General features: G+C 47.5%; 1 protein-coding gene across 10 annotated transcripts in view; it reads left to right on the top strand.

The window, feature by feature from the left end:
• Positions 1–22430, top strand: part of PHC2 (polyhomeotic homolog 2) — a 635967-nt gene that overhangs the window by 507441 nt on the left and 106096 nt on the right. For all 10 annotated transcript variants that reach the window (XM_069240302.1, XM_069240300.1, XM_069240304.1 and 7 more), the window contains 2 exons: positions 7617–7819; positions 21386–21460. In XM_069240302.1, the coding sequence (XP_069096403.1) occupies positions 7617–7819; positions 21386–21460 (278 nt within the window). The remainder of the gene's footprint in view (positions 1–7616; positions 7820–21385; positions 21461–22430) is intronic.

Genomic DNA, 22430 nt, shown 5'->3' with positions numbered 1-22430 from the left:
TGATCCTCATCTGTTACCATTAACAGATTCACATCAGCCCTGTCATGGAAGAGCTTAAGGCGGTTCACATGGATCACCCTCTTGGGGCTCCTGCTTGTGCCCAGGTCCACCAAGTAGGTGACCTGACTCTTCCTCTCTAGTACTGGGTAAGGGCCACTCCATTTGTCCTGGAGTGCCCTGGGAGCCACAGGCTCCAGAACCCAGACTTTCTGCCCTGGTTGGAACTCAACCAGTGCAGCCTTTTGGTCATACCAAAACTTCTGGAGCTGTTGGCTGGCCTCAAGGTTTTTGGTTGCCTTTTCCATGTACTCTGCCATTCTAGAGCGAAGGCCAAGTACATAGTCCACTATGTCCTGTTTAGGCTCATGGAGAGGTCTCTCCCAGCCTTCTTTAACAAGGGCAAGTGGTCCCCTTACAGGATGACCAAACAGAAGTTCAAAGGGTGAGAACCCTACTCCCTTCTGTGGTACCTCCCTGTAAGCGAAAAGCAGACATGGCAGGAGGACATCCCATCTCCTTTTGAGTTTTTCTGGGAGCCCCATGATCATGCCCTTTAATGTCTTGTTGAATCTCTCAACTAAGCCATTAGTTTGTGGATGGTAAGGTGTAGTGAATTTATAAGTCACTCCACACTCATTCCACATGTGCTTTAGGTATGCTGACATGAAGTTGGCACCTCTGTCAGACACCACCTCCTTAGGGAAACCCACTCTGGTAAAGATACCAATGAGGGCCTTGGCTACTGCAGGGGCAGTAGTCGACCTAAGGGGAATAGCTTCAGGATACCTGGTAGCATGATCCACTACTACCAGGATATACATATTTCCTGAGGCTGTGGGAGGTTCCAGTGGACCAACTATGTCCACACCCACTCTTTCAAAGGGCACCCCCACCACAGGAAGTGGAATGAGGGGGGCCTTTGGATGCCCACCTGTCTTACCACTGGCTTGACAGGTGGGGCAGGAGAGGCAAAACTCCTTAACCATGTTGGACATATTGGGCCAGTAGAAGTGGTTGACTAACCTCTCCCACGTCTTGGTTTGTCCCAAATGTCCAGCAAGGGGAATGTCATGGGCCAATGTTAGGATGAACTCTCTGAACAGTTGAGGCACTACCACTCTCCTAGTGGCACCAGGTTTGGGGTCTCTGGCCTCAGTGTACAGGAGCCCATCTTCCCAATAGACCCTATGTGTTCCATTTTTCTTGCCTTTGGACTCTTCAGCAGCTTGCTGCCTAAGGCCTTCAAGAGAGGGACAGGTTTCTTGTCCCTTACACAGCTCTTCCCTTGAGGGTCCCCCTGGGCCTAAGAGCTCAACCTGATAAGGTTCAAGCTCCAAAGGCTCAGTTCCCTCAGAGGGCAGAACTTCTTCCTGAGAAGAGAGGTTCCCTTTCTTTGGCTGTGTTGCAGTTGGTTTCCCAACTGACTTTCCTGTTCTCTTGGTAGGCTGGGCCATTTTTCCAGACTCCAGCTCTACTTTTTCACCCTGTGCCTTGCATTGTGCTCTTGTTTTCACACACACCAGTTCAGGGATACCCAGCATTGCTGCATGGGTTTTTAGTTCTACCTCAGCCCATGCTGAGGACTCCAGGTCATTTCCAAGCAGACAGTCCACTGGGATATTTGAGGAGACCACCACCTGTTTCAGGCCATTGACCCCTCCCCATTCTAAAGTAACCATTGCCATGGGATGTACTTTTCTCTGATTGTCAGCGTTGGTGACTGTGTAAGTTTTTCCAGTCAGGTATTGGCCAGGGGAAACCAGTTTCTCTGTCACCATGGTGACACTGGCACCTGTATCCCTCAGGCCCTCTATTCTAGTCCCATTAATTAAGAGTTGCTGTCTGTATTTTTGCATGTTAGGCGGCCAGACAGCTAGTGTGGCTAAATCCACCCCACCCTCAGAAACTAGAGTAGCTTCAGTGTGGACCCTGATTTGCTCTGGGCACACTGTTGATCCCACTTGGAGACTAGCCATACCAGTGTTACCTGGATGGGAGTTTGGAGTGGAACCTTTCTTGGGACAGGCCTTGTCTCCAGTTTGGTGTCCATGCTGTTTACAGCTATGACACCAGGCCTTTTTGGGATCAAAGTTTTTACCCTTGTACCCATTGTTTTGTGAAGAGGCTCTGGGCCCACCCTCCTGTGCAGGTTTTTGGGGGCCTGTAGAAGACTCTTTACTATTTTTAGTTTTGGTTGTCTCATCACCCTTCTGCTGGGGAGTCTTTGTGACCCCTTTCTTTTGGTCACCCCCTGTTGAAGTCTTGGACACCCTTGTCTTGACCCAATGGTCCGCCTTCTTTCCCAATTCTTGGGGAGAAATTGGTCCTAGGTCTACCAGATGCTGATGCAGTTTATCATTGAAACAATTACTTAACAGGTGTTCCTTCACAAATAAATTGTACAGCCCATCATAATTACTTACACCACTGCCTTGAATCCAACCATCTAGTGTTTTCACTGAGTAGTCAACAAAGTCAACCCAGGTCTGGCTCGAGGATTTTTGAGCCCCCCTGAACCTAATCCTGTACTCCTCAGTGGAGAATCCAAAGCCCTCAATCAGGGTACCCTTCATGAGGTCATAAGATTCTGCATCTTGTCCAGAGAGTGTGAGGAGTCTATCCCTACACTTTCCTGTGAACATTTCCCAAAGGAGAGCACCCCAGTGAGATTTGTTCACTTTTCTGGTTACACAAGCCCTCTCAAAAGCTGTGAACCATTTGGTGATGTCATCACCATCTTCATATTTAGTTACAATCCCTTTGGGGATTTTCAACATGTCAGGAGAATCTCTGACCCTATTTATATTGCTGCCACCATTGATGGGTCCTAGGCCCATCTCTTGTCTTTCCCTCTCTATGGCTAGGATCTGTCTTTCCAAAGCCAATCTTTTGGCCATCCTGGCTAACTGGATGTCCTCTTCACTGGAGTTATCCTCAGTGATTTCAGAGTTGTTGGTCCCTCCTGTGAGGGAACCAGCATCTCTGACTATTATTTGTGGAGTCAGGGCTTGAGAAGCCCTGCTCTCCCTAAGTAGGACTGGAGGGGGGGAATTTCCCTCCAAGTCACTATCTTCATCCTCTGAGTTGCCATCCTCAGAGGGGTTGGCCTTTTCAAACTCTGCCAAAAGCTCCTGGAGCTGTACTTTGGTAGGTTTGGGGCCCATTGCTATTTTCTTTAGTTTACAGAGTGACCTTAGCTCTCTCATCTGTAGATGGAGGTAAGGTGTGGTGTCGAGTTCCACCACATTCACATCTGTGCTAGACATTATGCTTCTAAAAGTTGGAATACTTTTTAAGAAACTAAAACTGGTTCTAGAATCTAATTCAAACTTTTAACAAACTTTTAAACTCTAAAAGAAATGCTAACCAGGATCTAACACAAGGCCCTAGCAGGTCTTTTAAGAATTTAGAAAACTTTTCAAATTGCAAAAATCAATTTCTAATGACAATTTTGGAATTTGTCGTGTGATCAGGTATTGGCTGAGTAGTCCAGCAAATGCAAAGTCTTGTACCCCACCGCTGATCCACCAATGTAGGAAGTTGGCTCTGTATGTGCTATTTCAAAGTAAGGAATAGCATGCACAGAGTCCAAGGGTTCCCCTTAGAGGTAAAATAGTGGTAAAAATAGATAATACTAATGCTCTATTTTGTGGTAGTGTGGTCGAGCAGTAGGCTTATCCAAGGAGTAGTGTTAAGCATTTGTTGTACATACACATAGACAATAAATGAGGTACACACACTCAGAGACAAATCCAGCCAATAGGTTTTTATATAGAAAAATATCTTTTCTTAGTTTATTTTAAGAACCACAGGTTCAAATTCTACATGTAATAGCTCATTCGAAAGGTATTGCAGGTAAGTACTTTAGGAACTTCAAATCATCAAAATTGCATGTATACTTTTCAAGTTATTGACAAATAGCTGTTTTAAAAGTGGACACTTAGTGCAATTTTCACAGTTCCTAGGGGAGGTAAGTTTTGATTAGTTTTTCCAGGTAAGTAAGACACTTACAGGGTTCAGTTCTTGGTCCAAGGTAGCCCACCGTTGGGGGTTCAGAGCAACCCCAAAGTCACCACACCAGCAGCTCAGGGCCGGTCAGGTGCAGAGTTCAAAGTGGTGCCCAAAACACATAGGCTAGAATGGAGGGAAGGGGGTGCCCCGGTTCCGGTCTGCTTGCAGGTAAGTACCCGCGTCTTCGGAGGGCAGACCAGGGGGGTTTTGTAGGGCACCGGGGGGGACACAAGTCCACACAGAAATTTCACCCTCAGCGGCGCGGGGGCGGCCGGGTGCAGTGTAGAAACAAGCGTCGGGTTTGTAATGGAAGTCAATGGGAGATCTAGGGATCTCTTCAGCGCTGCAGGCAGGCAAGGGGGGGGTTCCTCGGGGAAACCTCCACTTGGTCAAGGGAGAGGGACTCCTGGGGGTCACTCCTCCAGTGAAAGTCCGGTCCTTCAGGTCCTGGGGGCTGCGGGTGCAGGGTCTCTCCCAGGTGTCGGGACTTTGGATTCAAGGAGTCGCGGTCAGGGGAAGCCTCGGGATTCCCTCTGCAGGCGGCGCTGTGGGGGCTCAGGGGGGACAGGTTTTGGTACTCACAGTATCAGAGTAGTCCTGGGGTCCCTCCTGAGGCGTCGGATCTCCACCAGCCGAGTCGGGGTCGCCGGGTGCAGTGTTGCAAGTCTCACGCTTCTTGCGGGGAGCTTGCAGGGATCTTTAAAGTTGCTGGAAACAAAGTTGCAGCTTTTCTTGGAGCAGGTCCGCTGTCCTCGGGAGTTTCTTGTCTTTTCGAAGCAGGGGCAGTCCTCAGAGGATGTCGAGGTCGCTGGTCCCTTCGGAAGGCGTCGCTGGAGCAGGATCTTTGGAAGGCAGGAGACAGGCCGGTGAGTTTCTGGAGCCAAGGCAGTTGTCGTCTTCTGGTCTTCCGCTGCAGGGGTTTTCAGCTGGGCAGTCCTTCTTCTTGTTGCAGGAATCTAATTTTCTAGGGTTCAGGGTAGCCCTTAAATACTAAATTTAAGGGCGTGTTTAGGTCTGGGGGGTTAGTAGCCAATGGCTACTAGCCCTGAGGGTGGGTACACCCTCTTTGTGCCTCCTCCCAAGGGGAGGGGGTCACAATCCTAACCCTATTGGGGGAATCCTCCATCTGCAAGATGGAGGATTTCTAAAAGTTAGAGTCACCTCAGCTCAGGACACCTTAGGGGCTGTCCTGACTGGCCAGTGACTCCTCCTTGTTATTCTCATTATTTTCTCCGGCCTTGCCGCCAAAAGTGGGGCCTGGCCGGAGGGGGCGGGCAACTCCACTAGCTGGAGTGTCCTGCTGGGTTGGCACAAAGGAGGTGAGCCTTTGAGGCTCACCGCCAGGTGTGACAATTCCTGCCTGGGAGAGGTGTTAGCATCTCCACCCAGTGCAGGCTTTGTTACTGGCCTCAGAGTGACAAAGGCACTCTCCCCATGGGGCCAGCAACATGTCTCGGTTTGTGGCAGGCTGCTAAAACTAGTCAGCCTACACAGATAGTCGGTTAAGTTTCAGGGGGCACCTCTAAGGTGCCCTCTGTGGTGTATTTTACAATAAAATGTACACTGGCATCAGTGTGCATTTATTGTGCTGAGAAGTTTGATACCAAACTTCCCAGTTTTCAGTGTAGCCATTATGGTGCTGTGGAGTTCGTGTTTGACAGACTCCCAGACCATATACTCTTATGGCTACCCTGCACTTACAATGTCTAAGGTTTTGTTTAGACACTGTAGGGGTACCATGCTCATGCACTGGTACCCTCACCTATGGTATAGTGCACCCTGCCTTAGGGCTGTAAGGCCTGCTAGAGGGGTGTCTTACCTATACTGCATAGGCAGTGAGAGGCTGGCATGGCACCCTGAGGGGAGTGCCATGTCGACTTACTCGTTTTGTCCTCACTAGCACACACAAGCTGGCAAGCAGTGTGTCTGTGCTGAGTGAGAGGTCTCCAGGGTGGCATAAGACATGCTGCAGCCCTTAGAGACCTTCCTTGGCATCAGGGCCCTTGGTACTAGAAGTACCAGTTACAAGGGACTTATCTGGATGCCAGGGTCTGCCAATTGTGGATACAAAAGTACAGGTTAGGGAAAGAACACTGGTGCTGGGGCCTGGTTAGCAGGCCTCAGCACACTTTCAATTGTAAACATAGCATCAGCAAAGGCAAAAAGTCAGGGGGCAACCATGCCAAGGAGGCATTTCCTTACAGGGCTGATTGGAGTTTTCTGCCCAATTATGTGTTAGAGCATCATTTGAGAAATTACACATAGTAAAGAAACAATGTCGCTTTACAATATTTCAAACAAGGTTATCCTTTGAAAATAACGTCCACGAGCAAAAGCAAAAGAAAACATGAGTGGAAAGGGAGAAAAGACGACTTAGCAAAGTAAAAGGAAATTAGCTTTAAAAATTAAAACTTTGCAGTGTTTGTCCTGCTGGGCACGTGCTTGCCATTCACAAGCCTTTTGTTTGCCCCGCAGTATAAGTTAAAAAGAACAAAATAGTACCTCGATCGCGCTGGGAGCAGCGGCCAGGCACTGCTTAAGTTGAATGAATCAGTGCTTGGTTTTTGCTCCACAGAGAGGAATGAAGTGATGTCAGGCCTGCAGTGACGAATTACGAGGCTGTGATGAAGAGTGTCACGCAAGCCAACAAATGGTGAGCGACAGGCGGCTCCAAGCCCTTTACTGTACACAACAGTCTCTCTCATGCGAGACACACATGCTCGTGTATGCACTCGCAGGCTCAACCCCAAAAATTGTGGATCATTCTGTAGGGCAACATAGTCCAGTATTTGGTGTAGAGCTCAGTGGTTATAAGTTACATAGGACAGCAATGCTGGAGTATTATTAAATGTCTGTTTTTACTGCTCTGAAGCTCGAAGGGCGCAATTCAAAACCTTTTTTCTATGAGTAGATGCAACTTGCTTCTAGAAAAATATTTGTGAATCTGTTCTATAATCACCTTACAATCCATTTGTAGCTCACATTTAGTCTCGCTCTTTTCAAGCTCATCTTCTATCAACACAGGACATATTTTCTTTTTATCCGGTACTCAGTCTCTAGCTCTTCCCCCTCCCCCCCCCCCCCCCTCCCCACTAGCTACAGAAGTAGCTGTAGGTTATTGGGAGCTCTCGACAGATCAGTGCCTCTGAAAGGCCGGCAGAGCTTTACTGGTGTTTCAGGAAGTGCTGGTTTACCAATGACCGTGTATATCTTCTTTTGTGCTCTTATAAACTCTTTCTATTCTACTACATCTCTTGCTCTTTCATACTACTGTTTTATTATAACTTTATGAGTATTGTAATGTGTGTACCCTTAGGCATTCTGGTTTTCTCTAGTTTGTACAGTACTACTGCTTCTCATGTGCTAGCTCGCTTACTTTGGTATGTTTTGTCTTTCCTTTGCAATCATTTCCTTCCCAGTAGTATGGTCCATCTTCTTCTGCTTTCTCTCCATCAATCTGTTCAAGACCATTCTTCCTTTGTCGTATAACCTCTAATGGGGATGACATTGTCTTTTAATTGGTTCTGCTATGTTTATCTTATTTTTATACGACTCCTGTTCTATTGTCATTGCTCATGTCTTACGTTTTTTCTTCCTCAAAATAGAGGTGGCCCGAGAAGCTGTTCATGCACATAATAACCTCAGCAGCACCGGCATGACATCAGGAAACGGAAATTCCACCTCGACCGTTGCTGGCACTACCCCCCAGAACGGTGAGAACAAACCACCTCAGGCCATTGTGAAACCCCAAATCCTGACGCATGTTATCGAAGGCTTTGTGATCCAAGAAGGTGCAGAGCCCTTTCCGGTAGGAAGTTTTTAATTTCTTATTTTCCATTTGTATTTTATAACCCAGTGTGCAACCAGTAAGAATATTATTAACTGTGAGTGAAAAGCAAGATAGGCTAAGTCCTTTTATAGGGGGTGTGGCTAGGCAAGCCAACATGGCAGCCGCATTTTAGCCGAAGTCCGTGGCTTGCCCTCATCCGGCATTTTCCTACCTGACCCTGGTGGCCCTGAGGTCACCGGGGCTGCTGCGAGGGTGCCGTAGGTGACCTGGTGAGGGCCGGATTGGCAAAAGGGGTGCGAGGGATTCTAAGGCGGGGGAGCGGGCCAGCAGCAGTATCTGGTATCATGGAGACATTACAACCCAAAGTTTCACCAAGATCGTATCTTAATTTGGTCCCAGACTTTGCTGAATTAACTGAAGATAACATTATAGCATCAGCTGTGGTACAGCCAGCTATACCTAGACTTTTCTAAAAATATATACCATTAGATCAAGACCCAATCTACCTCAGAAATGAACCCAAACTGGATTTGAACATTGAATAAGCTGTCAGAAATAGGCATGCTTCAGTGCCTGAAACACCAGTTCCACCAGAAAAATAATTTAACAAGGTAGGTACAGTGGAGAGGAAGATCTGTAGTTCGGCCGCTGTAGCTTTCAAAACATCTTGTCTCAGCACTGCTAGGTAGATACGATAAAGCCTTATGGGAGCTTTTCGTGCCATCGTAAATGATATTCCCAAGGAGAGATTTTTTGGAAATTGTCTTGGAGGGTCACATAATTTCCCACCGGTCTATTAGTGCAACAGTAGATTCTGCAGATTTAACAGTAACTTCATACTGTCATGGAACACCACTTCGTCAAGCCTATTGGTTTATGTTTATAACTTTAAAGCTAGAAAAACTATTGAAAATTATGAATTTACAGATGAGGAAATGGAATGTATGAAGAATGAATCCAAAACCTTAAAAGCCGTTGGTTTGGAAAAAAAGAAAAGATATTTTCAATCACAATTTAGAAAACACAAGACCAGATACCAGCTGAGACCAATAGTTTAGTTCCCTCACTGATCCACTTACACTTTATCTTAGGATAGCCTCCAACAACAATGGGTCCTCAAAGATTGCACAAGGTAGAGTAATAAAACTGTCTTTTCAACAAAACGTGTTAACGATGAAAGTGTGTCAACTATACAAATCAGTAAAACAACCCTCAGCTTAACATCATGTGGCCAGAAGAGGAAGAACAAGAAGGTGCTTTATGGCAGAACGTAACAGATTTACACATTGGTGTAAGAAACAGGGAGTCAAGGAAAGTTGGGCAGAGAATATTACTCTCTAAACTTGCATCACTCAGCCATAGTCACCTATAGTAGTTGAACCACGGGAACAAGTTTCTTCAATGCGCCAGTCCTCAACAGGTTCCTGAAAGGGGAAAGAAAATAGCCCAACCAAGAGCAGTTCTCTCATCGCTATGGAACCTGAACTTGGTGCTAACCAAACACATGTCAGTCTCATTCAAGCCAAGAATCAAAAGCAGATGTCAAGCACCTAACCCATAAGAAAAACTTCTTAATCACTGTAATTTCTTTTATTTTACAAACAGTGAGTTACAAGCACTCACAACACAGGAACCCTCCTTGCAAGTGCACAAGGACAGGTGTAGGAAGTTGGCTCTGTATGCACTATTTCAAAGTAAGGAATAGTATGCACAGAGTCCAAGGGTTCCCCTTAGAGGTAAGATAGTGGCAAAAAGAGATAATACTAATGCTCTATTTTGTGGTAGTGTGGTCGAGCAGTAGGCTTATCAAAGGAGTAGTGTTAAGCATTTGTTGTACATACACATAGGCAATAAATGAGGAACACACACTCAGAGACAAATCCAGCCAATAGGTTTTGTTATAGAAAAATATCTTTTCTTAGTTTATTTTAAGAACCACAGGTTCAAATTCTACATGTAATATCTCATTTGAAAGGTATTGCAGGTAAGTACTTTAGGATCTTTGAATCATTACATTAGCATGTATACTTTTTACATAAAACACAATAAGCTGTTTTAAAAGTGGACACAGTGCAATTTTCACAGTTCCTGGGGGAGGTAAAGTTTTGTTAGGTTTCACAGGTAAGTAAGTCACTTACAGGTTTCAGTTCTTGGTCCAAGGTAGCCCACCATTGGGGGTTCAGAGCAACCCCAAAGTCACCACACCAGCAGCTCAGGGCCGGTCAGGTGCAGAGGTCAAAGAGGTGCCCAAAACACATGGGCTATAATGGAGAGAAGGGGGTGCCCCGGTTCCAGTCTGCCAGTAGGTAAGTACCCGCGTCTTCGGAGGGCAGACCAGGGGGGTTTTGTAGGGCACCGGGGGGGACACAAGTCCACACAAAAAGTACACCCTCAGCAGCGCGGGGGCGGCCGGGTGCAGTGTGGGAACACGCGTCGGGTTTCCAATAGTTTCCTATGGGAGACCAAGGGGTCTCTTCAGCGATGCAGGCAAGGGGGGGGCTCCTCGGGGTAGCCACCACCTGGGCAAGGGAGAGGGCCTCCTGGGGGTCACTCCTGCACAGGAGTTCCGTTCCTTCAGGTGCTGGGGGCTGCGGGTGCAGGGTCTTTTCCAGCCGTCGGGAAATGGAGTTCAGGCAGTCGCGGTCAGGGGGAGCCTCGGGATTCCCTCTGCAGGCGTCGCTGTGGGGGCTCAGGGGGGACAACTTTGGTTACTCACAGTCTTGGAGTCGCCGGAGGGTCCTCCCTGAGGTGTTGGTTCTCCACCAGTCGAGTCGGGGTCGCGGGCTGCAGTGTTGCAAGTCTCACGCTTCTTGCAGGGAGTTGCAGGGGTCTTTAAATCTGCTCCTTGAAACAAAGTTGCAGTTCTTGTGGAGCAGTGGCGCTGTCCTCGGGAGTTTCTTATCTTTCTTGAAGCAGGGCAGTCCTCAGAGGATTCAGAGGTCGCTGGTCCCTTGGAAAGCGTCGCTGGAGCAGGTTTCTTTGGAAGGCAGGAGACAGGCCGGTAAGTCTGGGGCCAAAGCAGTTGGTGTCTTCTGTTCTTCCTCTGCAGGGGTTTTTCAGCTCAGCAGTCCTCTTCTTCTTGTTAGTTGCAGGAATCTAAATTCTTAGGTTCAGGGGAGCCCTTAAATACTAAATTTAAGGGCATGTTTAGGTCTGGGGGGTTAGTAGCCAATGGCTACTAGCCCTGAGGGTGAGTACACCCTCTTTGTGCCTCCTCCCAAAGGGAGGGGGTCACATCCCTAATCCTATTGGGGGAATCCTCCATCTGCAAGATGGAGGATTTCTAAAAGTTAGAGTCACCTCAGCTCAGGACACCTTAGGGGCTGTCCTGACTGGCCAGTGACTCCTCCTTGTTGTTTTCTTTGTTTCCTCCGGCCTTGCCGCCAAAAGTGGGGGCCGTGGCCGGGGGGGGCGGGCAACTCCACTAGCTGGAGTGTCCTGCGGTGCTGTGACAAAGGGGTGAGCCTTTGAGGCTCACCGCCAGGTGTTACAGCTCCTGCCTGGGGGAGGTGTTAGCATCTCCACCCAGTGCAGGCTTTGTTACTGGCCTCAGAGTGACAAAGGCACTCTCCCCATGGGGCCAGCAACATGTCTCTAGTGTGGCAGGCTGCTGGGACCAGTCAGCCTACACAGATAGTCGGTTAAGGTTTCAGGGGGCACCTCTAAGGTGCCCTCTGGGGTGTATTTTACAATAAAATGTACACTGGCATCAGTGTGCATTTATTAAGCTGAGAAGTTTGATACCAAACTTCCCAGTTTTCAGTGTAGCCATTATGGTGCTGTGAAGTTCGTGTAAAACAGACTCCCAGACCATATACTCTTATGGCTACCCTGCACTTACAATGTCTAAGGTATTGCTTAGACACTGTAGGGGCACAGTGCTCATGCACTGGTGCCCTCACCTATGGTATAGTGCACCCTGCCTTAGGGCTGTAAGGCCTACTAGAGGGGTGACTTATCTATACCTGCATAGGCAGTGAGAGGCTGGCATGGCACCCTGAGGGGAGTGCCATGTCGACTTACTCGTTTTGTTCTCACCAGCACACACAAGCTGGCAAGCAGTGTGTCTGTGCTGAGTGAGGGGTCTCCAGGGTGGCATAAGACATGCTGCAGCCCTTAGAGACCTTCCTTGGCATCAGGGCCCTTGGTACCAGGGGTACCACTTACAAGGGACTTATCTGGATGCCAGGGTGTGCCAATTGTGGAATCAAAAGTACAGGTTAGGGAAAGAACACTGGTGCTGGGGCCTGGTTAGCAGGCCTCAGCACACTTTCAATTCAAAACATAGCATCAGCAAAGGCAAAAAGTCAGGGGGTAACCATGCCAAGGAGGCATTTCCTTACACAACCCCCTCCCCCCCCAAACGAAAGAGGATGAGACTAACCTTTTCCAAGAGAGTCTTCATTTTCTAAGTGGAAGAACCTGGAAAGGCCGTCTGCATTGGCATGGGCAGTCCCAGGTCTGTGTTCCACTATAAAGTCCATTCCCTGTAGGGAGATGGACCACCTCAACAGTTTTGGATTTTCACCTTTCATTTGCATCAGCCATCTGAGAGGTCTGTGGTCAGTTTGAACTAGGAAGTGAGTACCAAAGAGGTATGGTCTCAACTTCTTCAGGGACCAAACCACAGCAAAGGCCTCCCTCTCAATGGCACTCCAACGCTGCTCCCTGGGGAGTAACCTCCTGCTAATGAAAGCAACAGGCTGGTCAAGGCCATCATCATTTGTTTGGGACAAAACTGCCCCTATCCCATGTTCAGAGGCATCTGTTTGCACAATGAATTGCTTGGAGTAATCTGGAGCTTTTAGAACTGGTGCTGTGCACATAGCTTGCTTCAGGGTGTCAAAGGCCTGTTGGCATTCTACAGTCCAGTTTACTTTCTTGGGCATTTTCTTGGAGGTGAGTTCTGTGAGGGCTGTCACAATGGATCCATATCCCTTCACAAACCTCCTATAGTACCCAGTCAAGCCAAGGAATGCCCTGACTTGAGTCTGGGTTTTTGGAGCTGCCCAGTCCAGAATAGTCTGGATCTTAGGCTGGAGTGGCTGAACTTGGCCTCCACCTACAAGGTGTCCTAAGTAAACCACAGTTCCCTGCCCTATCTGGCATTTGGATGCCTTGATAGAGAGGCCTGCAGATTGCAGAGCCTTCAAAACCTTCTTCAGGTGGACCAGGTGATCCTGCCAGGTGGAGCTGAAGACAGCAATATCATCAAGATAAGCTGCACTAAAGGATTCCAACCCAGCAAGGACTTGATTCACCAACCTTTGGAAGGTGGCAGGGGCATTCTTTAAACCAAAGGGCATAACAGTGAACTGATAATGCCCATCAGGTGTGGAGAATGCTGTCTTTTCTTTTGCTCCAGGGGCCATTTTGATTTGCCAGTACCCTGCTGTTAAGTCAAAGGTACTTAAGAATTTGGCAGCCCCTAATTTGTCTATCAGCTCATCAGCTCTAGGAATGGGATGGGCATCTGTCTTGGTGACAGAATTAAGACCTCTGTAGTCCACACAAAACCTCATTTCTCTCTTTCCTTCTTTGGTGTGAGGTTTGGGGACTAAGACCACTGGGCTAGCACAGGGGCTGTCAGAGTACTCAATTACTCCCAATTCCAGCATCTTGTGGACTTCCACCTTGATGCTTTCCTTAACTTGGTCAGACTGTCTGAATATTTTGTTTTTGACAGGCATGCTGTCCCCTGTGTCCACATCATGGGTACACAGGTGTGTCTGACCAGGGGTTAGGGAAAAGAGTTCAGCAAACTGCTGCAGGACCTTCCTACAGTCAGACTGCTATTGGCTAGAAAGGGTGTCTGAGTAGATCACTCCATCCACTGAGCCATCTTTAGGGTCTGATGAGAGGAGATCAGGGAGAGGTTCACTCTCAGCTTCCTGGTCCTCATCTGTTACCATCAACAGATTTACATCAGCCCTGTCATGGAAGAGCTTAAGGCGGTTCACATGGATCACCCTCTTGGGGCTCCTGCTTGTGCCCAGGTCCACCAGGTAGGTGACCTGACTCTTCCTCTCTAGTACTGGGTAAGGGCCACTCCATTTGTCCTGAAGTGCCCTGGGAGCCACAGGCTCCAGAACCCAGACTTTCTGCCCTGGTTGAAATTCAACCAGTGCAGCCTTTTGGTCATACCACAACTTCTGGAGTTGTTGGCTGGCCTCAAGGTTTTTACTTGCCTTTTCCATGTACTCTGCCATCCTTGAGCGAAGGCCAAGTACATAGTCCACTATGTCTTGTTTAGGCTCATGAAGAGGTCTCTCCCAGCCTTCTTTAACAAGAGCAAGTGGTCCCCTTACAGGGTGGCCAAACAGAAGTTCAAAGGGTGAGAACCCTACTCCCTTCTGAGGCACCTCTCTGTAAGCGAAAAGCAGACATGGCAGGAGGACATCCCATCTCCTTTTGAGTTTTTCTGGGAGCCCCATGATCATGCCCTTTAATGTCTTGTTGAATCTCTCAACAAGACCATTAGTTTGTGGATGATATGGTGTAGTGAATTTATAAGTCACCCCACACTCATTCCACATGTGTTTTAGGTATGCTGACATGAAGTTGGTACCTCTGTCAGACACCACCTCCTTAGGGAAGCCCACTCTGGTAAATATACCAATGAGGGCCTTGGCTACTGCAGGGGCAGTAGTCGACCTAAGGGGAATATCTTCAGGATACCTAGTAGCATGATCCACTACTACTAGGATGTACATATTTCCTGAGGCTGTGGGAGGTTCCAGTGGACCAACTATGTCCACACCCACTCTTTCAAAGGGGACCCCCACCACTGGAAGTGGAATAAGGGGGGCCTTTGGATGACCACCTGTCTTACCACTAGCTTGACAGGTGGGGCAGGAGAGGCAAAACTCCTTAACCTTCTGGGACATATTGGGCCAGTAGAAGTGGTTGACTAACCTCTCCCACGTCTTGGTTTGTCCCAAATGCCCAGCAAGGGGAATATCATGGGCTAAGGTCAGAATAAACTCTCCGAAACCCTGAGGCACTACCACTCTCCTAGTGGCACCAGGTTTGGGATCTCTTGCCTCAGTGTACAGGAGTCCATCTTCCCAATAGACCCTTTGTGTTCCATTTTTCTTGCCATTGGACTCTTCAGCAGCTTGCTGCCTAAGGCCTTCAAGAGAGGGACAGGTTTCTTGTCCCTTACACAACTCTTCCCTTGAGGGTCCCCCTGGGCCCAAGAGCTCAACCTGATAAGGTTCCAGCTCCATGGGCTCAGTTCCCTCAGAGGGCAGAACTTCTTCCTGAGAAGAGAGGTTCTCTTTTTCTTGCTGTGTTGCAGCTGGTTTCCCAGCTGACTTTCCTTTCCTCTTGGTAGGCTGGGCCCTTTTTCCAGACTCCAGCTCTACTTTTTCACCCTGTGCCTTGCACTGTGCTCTTGTCTTGACACACACCAGTTCAGGGATACCCAGCATGGCTGCATGGGTTTTCAGTTCTACCTCAGCCCATGCTGAGGACTCCAGGTCATTTCCAAGCAAACAGTCTACTGGGATATTTGAGGAGACCACCACCTGTTTCAGGCCATTGACCCCTCCCCACTCTAAAGTTACCATAGCCATGGGATGTACTTTAGTCTGATTGTCAGCGTTGGTGACTGGATAAGTTTGTCCAGCCAGGTATTGGCCAGGGGAAACCAGTTTCTCTGTCACCATAGTGACACTGGCACCTGTATCCCTCAGGCCCTCTACACTTGTCCCATTAATTAAGAGCTGCTGCCTGTATTTTTGCATGTTAGGAGGCCAGGCAGCCAGTGTGGCTAAATCCACCCCACCCTCAGAGACTAATGTAGCTTCAGTGTGACACCTGATTTGCTCTGGGCACACTGTTGATCCCACTTGGAGACTAGCCATTCCAGTGTTAGCTGGAGTGGAGTTTGAAGTGGTATTTTTCTTGGGACAGGCCTTGTCTCCAGTTTGGTGTCCAGACTGACTACAGCTACGACACCAGGCCTTTTTGGGATCAAAGTTTTTACCCTTGTACCCAGAATTGTTTTGTGAAGAGGCTCTGGGCCCACCCTCCTGTGCAGGTTTTTGGGGGCCTGTAGAAGACTCTTTACTATTTTTGTTTTTGGCTGTCTCACCACCCTTCCCCTGGGGAGGTTTTGTGACCCCTTTCTTTTGGTCACCCCCTGTGGAAGTTTTAGACACCCTAGTCTTGACCCAATGGTCCGCCTTCTTTACCAATTCTTGGGGAGAAATTGGTCCTAGGTCCACCAGAGGCTGATGCAGTTTATCATTGAAACAATTACTTAACAGGTGTTCTTTCACAAATAAATTGTACAGCCCATCATAATTACTTACACCACTGCCTTGAATCCAACCATCTAGTGTTTTTACTGAGTAGTCTACAAAGTCAACCCAGGTCTGGCTCGAGGATTTTTGAGCCCCCCTGAATCTAATCCTATACTCCTCAGTGGAGAATCCAAAGCCCTCAATCAGGGTACCCTTCATGAGGTCATAAGATTCTGCATCTTTTCCAGAGAGTGTGAGGAGTCTATCCCTACACTTTCCTGTGAACATTTCCCAAAGGAGAGCACCCCAGTGAGATTTGTTCACTTTTCTGGTTACACAAGCCCTCTCAAAAGCTGTGAACCATTTGGTGATGTCATCACCATCTTCATATTTAGTTACAATCCCTTTAGGGATTTTCAACATGTCAGGAGAATCTCTGACCCTATTTATGTTGCTGCCACCATTGATGGGTCCTAGGCCCATCTCTTGTCTTTCCCTTTCTATGACTAGGATCTGTCTTTCCAAAGCCAATCTTTTGGCCATCCTGGCTAGCTGGATGTCCTCTTCACTGGAGTTATCCTCAGTGATTTCAGAGAGGTTGGTCCCTCCTGTGAGGGAACCAGCATCTCTGACTATTGTTTGTGGAGTCAGGGCTTGAGAGGCCCTGTCCTCCCTAGATAGGACTGGTAGGGGGGAATCTTCCTCCAAGTCACTATCCTCATCCTCTGTGTTGCCATCCACAGAGGGGTTGGCTCTTTCAAACTCTGCCAACAGCTCCTGGAGCTGTAGTTTGGAAGGTCTGGAGCCCATTGTTATTTTCTTTAGCTTACAGAGTGACCTTAGCTCTCTCATCTGTAGATGGAGGTAAGGTGTGGTGTCGAGTTCCACCACATTCATATCTGTGCTAGACATTATGCTTCTAAAAGTTGGAATACTTTTTAAGAAACTAAAACTGTTTCTAGAATCTAATTCAAACTTTTCACAAACTTTTAAACTCTAAAAGAAATGCTAACAGGGACTAACACAAGGCCCTAGCAGGACTTTAAAGAATTTAGAAAAATTTCAAATAGCAAAAATCAATTTCTAATGACAATTTTTGGAATTTGTCGTGTGATCAGGTATTGGCTGAGTAGTCCAGCAAATGCAAACTCTTGTACCCCACCGCTGATCCACCAATGTAGGAAGTTGGCTCTGTATGCACTATTTCAAAGTAAGGAATAGTATGCACAGAGTCCAAGGGTTCCCCTTAGAGGTAAGATAGTGGCAAAAAGAGATAATACTAATGCTCTATTTTGTGGTAGTGTGGTCGAGCAGTAGGCTTATCAAAGGAGTAGTGTTAAGCATTTGTTGTACATACACATAGGCAATAAATGAGGAACACACACTTGGAGACAAATCCAGCCAATAGGTTTTGTTATAGAAAAATATCTTTTCTTAGTTTATTTTAAGAACCACAGGTTCAAATTCTACATGTAATATCTCATTTGAAAGGTATTGCAGGTAAGTACTTTAGGAACTTTGAATCATTACATTAGCATGTATACTTTTTACATAAAACACAATAAGCTGTTTTAAAAGTGGACACAGTGCAATTTTCACAGTTCCTGGGGGAGGTAAAGTTTTGTTAGGTTTCACAGGTAAGTAAGTCACTTACAGGTTTCAGTTCTTGGTCCAAGGTAGCCCACCGTTGGGGGTTCAGAGCAACCCCAAAGTCACCACACCAGCAGCTCAGGGCCGGTCAGGTGCAGAGGTCAAAGAGGTGCCCAAAACACATAGGCTATAATGGAGAGAAGGGGGTGCCCCGGTTCCAGTCTGCCAGCAGGTAAGTTCCCGCGTCTTCAGAGGGCAGACCAGGGGGGTTTTGTAGGGCACCGGGGGGGACACAAGTCCACACAAAAAGTACACCCTCAGCAGCGCGGGGGCGGCCGGGTGCAGTGTGGGAACACGCGTCGGGTTTCCAATAGTTTCCTATGGGAGACCAAGGGGTCTCTTCAGCGATGCAGGCAAGGGGGGGGCTCCTCGGGGTAGCCACCACCTGGGCAAGGGAGAGGGCCTCCTGGGGGTCACTCCTGCACAGGAGTTCCGTTCCTTCAGGTGCTGGGGGCTGCGGGTGCAGCGTCTTTTCCAGCCGTCGGGAAATGGAGTTCAGGCAGTCGCGGTCAGGGGGAGCCTTGGGATTCCCTCTGCGGGCATCGCTGTGGGGGCTCAGGGGGAACAACTTTGGTTACTCACAGTCTTGAAGTCGCCGGAGGGTCCTCCCTGAGGTGTTGGTTCTCCACCAGTCGAGTCGGGGTCGCCGGGTGCAGTGTTGCAAGTCTCACGCTTCTTGCGGGGAGTTGCAGGGGTCTTTAAATCTGCTCCTTGAAACAAAGTTGCAGTTCTTGTGGAGCAGTGCCGCTGTCCACGGGAGTTTCTTGTCTTTCTTGAAGCAGGGCAGTCCTCAGAGGATTCAGAGGTCGCTGGTCCCTTGGAAAGCGTCGCTGGAGCAGGTTTCTTTGGAAGGCAGGAGACAGGCCGGTAAGTCTGGGGCCAAAGCAGTTGGTGTCTTCTGTTCTTCCTCTGCAGGGGTTTTTCAGCTCAGCAGTCCTCTTCGTCTTGTTAGTTGCAGGAATCTAAATTCTTAGGTTCAGGGAAGCCCTTAAATACTAAATTTAAGGGCGTGTTTCGGTCTGGGGGGTTAGTAGCCAATGGCTACTAGCCCTGAGGGTGAGTACACCCTCTTTGTGCCTCCTCCCAAGGGGAGGGTGTCACATCCCTAATCCTATTGGGGGAATCCTCCATCTGCAAGATGGATGATTTCTAAAAGTTAGAGTCACCTCAGCTCAGGACACCTTAGGGGCTGTCCTGACTGGCCAGTGACTCCTCCTTGTTGTTTTCTTTGTTTCCTCCGGCCTTGCCGCCAAAAGTGGGGGCCGTGGCCGGAGGGGGCGGGCAACTCCACTAGCTGGAGTGTCCTTCGGTGCTGTGACAAAGGGGTGAGCCTTTGAGGCTCACCGCCAGGTGTTACAGCTCCTGCCTGGGGGAGGTGTTAGCATCTCCACCCAGTGCAGGCTTTGTTACTGGCCTCAGCGTGACAAATGCACTCTCCCCATGGGGCCAGCAACATGTCTCTAGTGTGGCAGGCTGCTGGGACCAGTCAGCCTACACAGATAGTCGGTTAAGGTTTCAGGGGGCACCTCTAAGGTGCCCTCTGGGGTGTAGTTTACAATAAAATGTACACTGGCATCAGTGTGCATTTATTGTGCTGAGAAGTTTGATACCAAACTTCCCAGTTTTCAGTGTAGCCATTATGGTGCTGTGGAGTTCGTGTAAAACAGACTCCCAGACCATATACTCTTATGGCCACCCTGCACTTACAATGTCTAAGGTATTGCTTAGACACTGTAGGGGCACAGTGCTCATGCACTGGTGCCCTCACCTATGGTATAGTGCACCCTGCCTTAGGGCTGTAAGGCCTACTAGAGGGGTGACTTATCTATACCTGCATAGGCAGTGAGAGGCTGGCATGGCACCCTGAGGGGAGTGCCATGTCGACTTACTCGTTTTGTTCTCACCAGCACACACAAGCTGGCAAGCAGTGTGTCTGTGCTGAGTGAGGGGTCTCCAGGGTGGCATAAGACATGCTGCAGCCCTTAGAGACCTTCCTTGGCATCAGGGCCCTTGGTACCAGGGGTACCACTTACAAGGGACTTATCTGGATGCCAGGGTGTGCCAATTGTGGAATCAAAAGTACAGGTTAGGGAAAGAACACTGGTGCTGGGGCCTGGTTAGCAGGCCTCAGCACACTTTCAATTCAAAACATAGCATCAGCAAAGGCAAAAAGTTAGGGGGTAACCATGCCAAGGAGGCATTTCCTTACAACAGGGTATTGAGGACAAACACACATTCATATCAATGAAACATTGCAGTTGCCATCCTTCTTCCAAAGATCTGTAGATGGAAGCAGAAAAGGGCCTACTCACACAAGGTGTAAAACGAGTAGCCATGTACTACTTACAAAAAACAACGAACATCAAGAAAACAAGCCAGTTCTTTATCTCATTTGCATCAACCAACATCAACGCACCAGTCACTAAAGGAACCTTCATAAGATGGATAGTGCAAACTATCCGGGTATGCTACAAGATGGCTACTGCACCGTTGACACATAAATGAAGAGTCCACTCTACGAGGGGGAAAAAGGGCCTAACTGGCTTTTAAAGGCCAGTGTATCCATCAAGGACAAATGGTGGCTGCATGGTCTTCCATATACACAAAACATCACTGCATGGACAAGGAGGCATAGGTGGGATTGAAAGTACTGTTTGCATCCTCACTCATTTCAGGCCAGCTTCCTGGGTTGTGATGATACTGCTACGAAATCCATCAACAGCATGTAAATTCACAAAAGATTCACACTACAAACTGAAATGGTTACTTACCTGTAGGAGTAGTTTGCGGCTTGAAATATTTTCTGGATTCACATGCGACTCGCCCACCTTCCAAGAAATGAGGAGGACTGGAAAACAAGAAGTCAGAACAAGAGTAATGGAAAATGCAGGGAAACCTCAACAAGGGAAGAGTCAGACAAAAGTGAAGGGGCAGGGGTTGGGGGAATCTGAAGGTGGCGAACAAACAGGTTTCCAGGAGTAGAAGATGAGGGAGACAGAAGAAAGAGCCAGTAAACCAAACACCACCCAGCAAAAAAAAAAAGAATAAGAAGAATTCTGGATGCAACCACTAAATGTTGGGATAATGCACAGTCTTTGAATTCAGGAAAGACTTCAAGCTGCACACCTACCCCTACAGGTATGGAAACATATTGTTACAAGGCCAGACATAAGCATTTGTATACTTCGGAACTTCTAAATTGTCAGCATAATTGGGAAGCAGTGGAGCAGTGTGTTGTAGTGGGAGAGAATTCACAGTTGTGTAGAAATGAGTAGAAGGCTTTTCACATAAAGATTGGGACAAAAGAAGCTGTAGGGTTTGCGTCAATAGCGGGTGAGAATATTTGTGAAGAGTTTTTTTAACAGAAGCATAACCAGTTTGCATGTAAGTATTGTGTTTTTCTCCATCTCAGTGTCTGGAGCAGACACAACACTGATTAGGGTGCGTTTAGCTGATGCTGTTTCATTTGGGGTATTTGTTTCTGTGAAGGCTTTATAGCCCACCCGTTTTAATGTGTGTCTGTGTGTGTGTGTGTGTGTGTGTGTGTGAGGTTCTCCAACTCTTTTATAAAAGAGTTTGTCTACATAATCCTTTTTTGCATGTACGTCACATTAGAGTTTTGAGGTTTTGTGACATGAAATCCCTGTGTTCTGATGAAGTAACATCATGCCATTGTCTTCACTAGACGCACAGGACATCAAAATCAGCTGTTGGATCTGAAAAAAGGCACAAAAAAGGTGGTGACTCCTTAGTTGATGGGGTAAGCAGTTTGAAATATACTGAACCATGCAAAACTGGAAATGGAATACATTGTAAACAGTTTATGTGATTTTAAAACTGACTTATGCTCTCTGTTCAGCGAAAGCATGTTTTAAATGCTGGAATATTCCTGCTTCAGTTTAACGGAACTCAGACTCACTGCATTAGCATCTGCAAGGTCCTGTTTCTCACCCAGCTTAAAGTAGGAGGAGTTGCACTATACTAGGCACTGTTCTCTCTTGAAAACCAATTTTAAAAACTATGCACACTGTGTGTATTTTCTACAGTTGCCGAAGGGCTGCACGATACTAATTTCATCAATTATATTCTTAACATAGTTATTTGTTTAACCATTTTTTATGGGATTCATGTATAACCAGAAGTACACCCAGAACTGTATCAGGTGCCTCACACCATGCTTTAAATTCAACTAACCAAAGATCAGCTTCATTAATAGTATTTTTTGGGGCTGCTTATTCTCCTAGTACATTGGTGTTGTTGGCCTGCTGCTGTTTGTCAGGCAGAGGCAAATTATTCTCAGACAATGAAAACTGCAGATCTTTTTCGAGTCAGGATTTCTTCCCTTGTAGAAATATTTGGTAAGCAGTGCATTGATACTTTTCAGACATATGTAGATCTGATTTCAAGCAGTACTGTTAGATTGACATTATTAATTTTTGTGTACACGAATTGTTAGGCCTCATCCTCCTTTTAGTATAAGGGGCAGCTGAAGAGTCATGGTGGTGACTGCACCTGCCTTGCATTTGTAAGCTTCTTCAGAAGTTAGGCAGTGGTGCATTTAGAAAAAAACGTTGTGGGTGATGAGGAGACTTTAACAAGCAGCTGTCATCCAGAGTAATCCAATTTGGGATTTTTGGCGGAAGTTCAGTTAGTAGAGTTTGTGTGTTCATATGACTAGCCTAATGGCAGCATGTAGAACCTTTTAAGGAGCTTAGTGTTGATTTTGCCAC

This window comes from Pleurodeles waltl, chromosome 6 (genome assembly GCF_031143425.1).
Source record: "Pleurodeles waltl isolate 20211129_DDA chromosome 6, aPleWal1.hap1.20221129, whole genome shotgun sequence".
In the NCBI taxonomy this organism is placed as follows: Eukaryota; Metazoa; Chordata; class Amphibia; order Caudata; family Salamandridae; genus Pleurodeles; species Pleurodeles waltl.
This window is presented reverse-complemented; position numbering and strand designations above follow the sequence as displayed.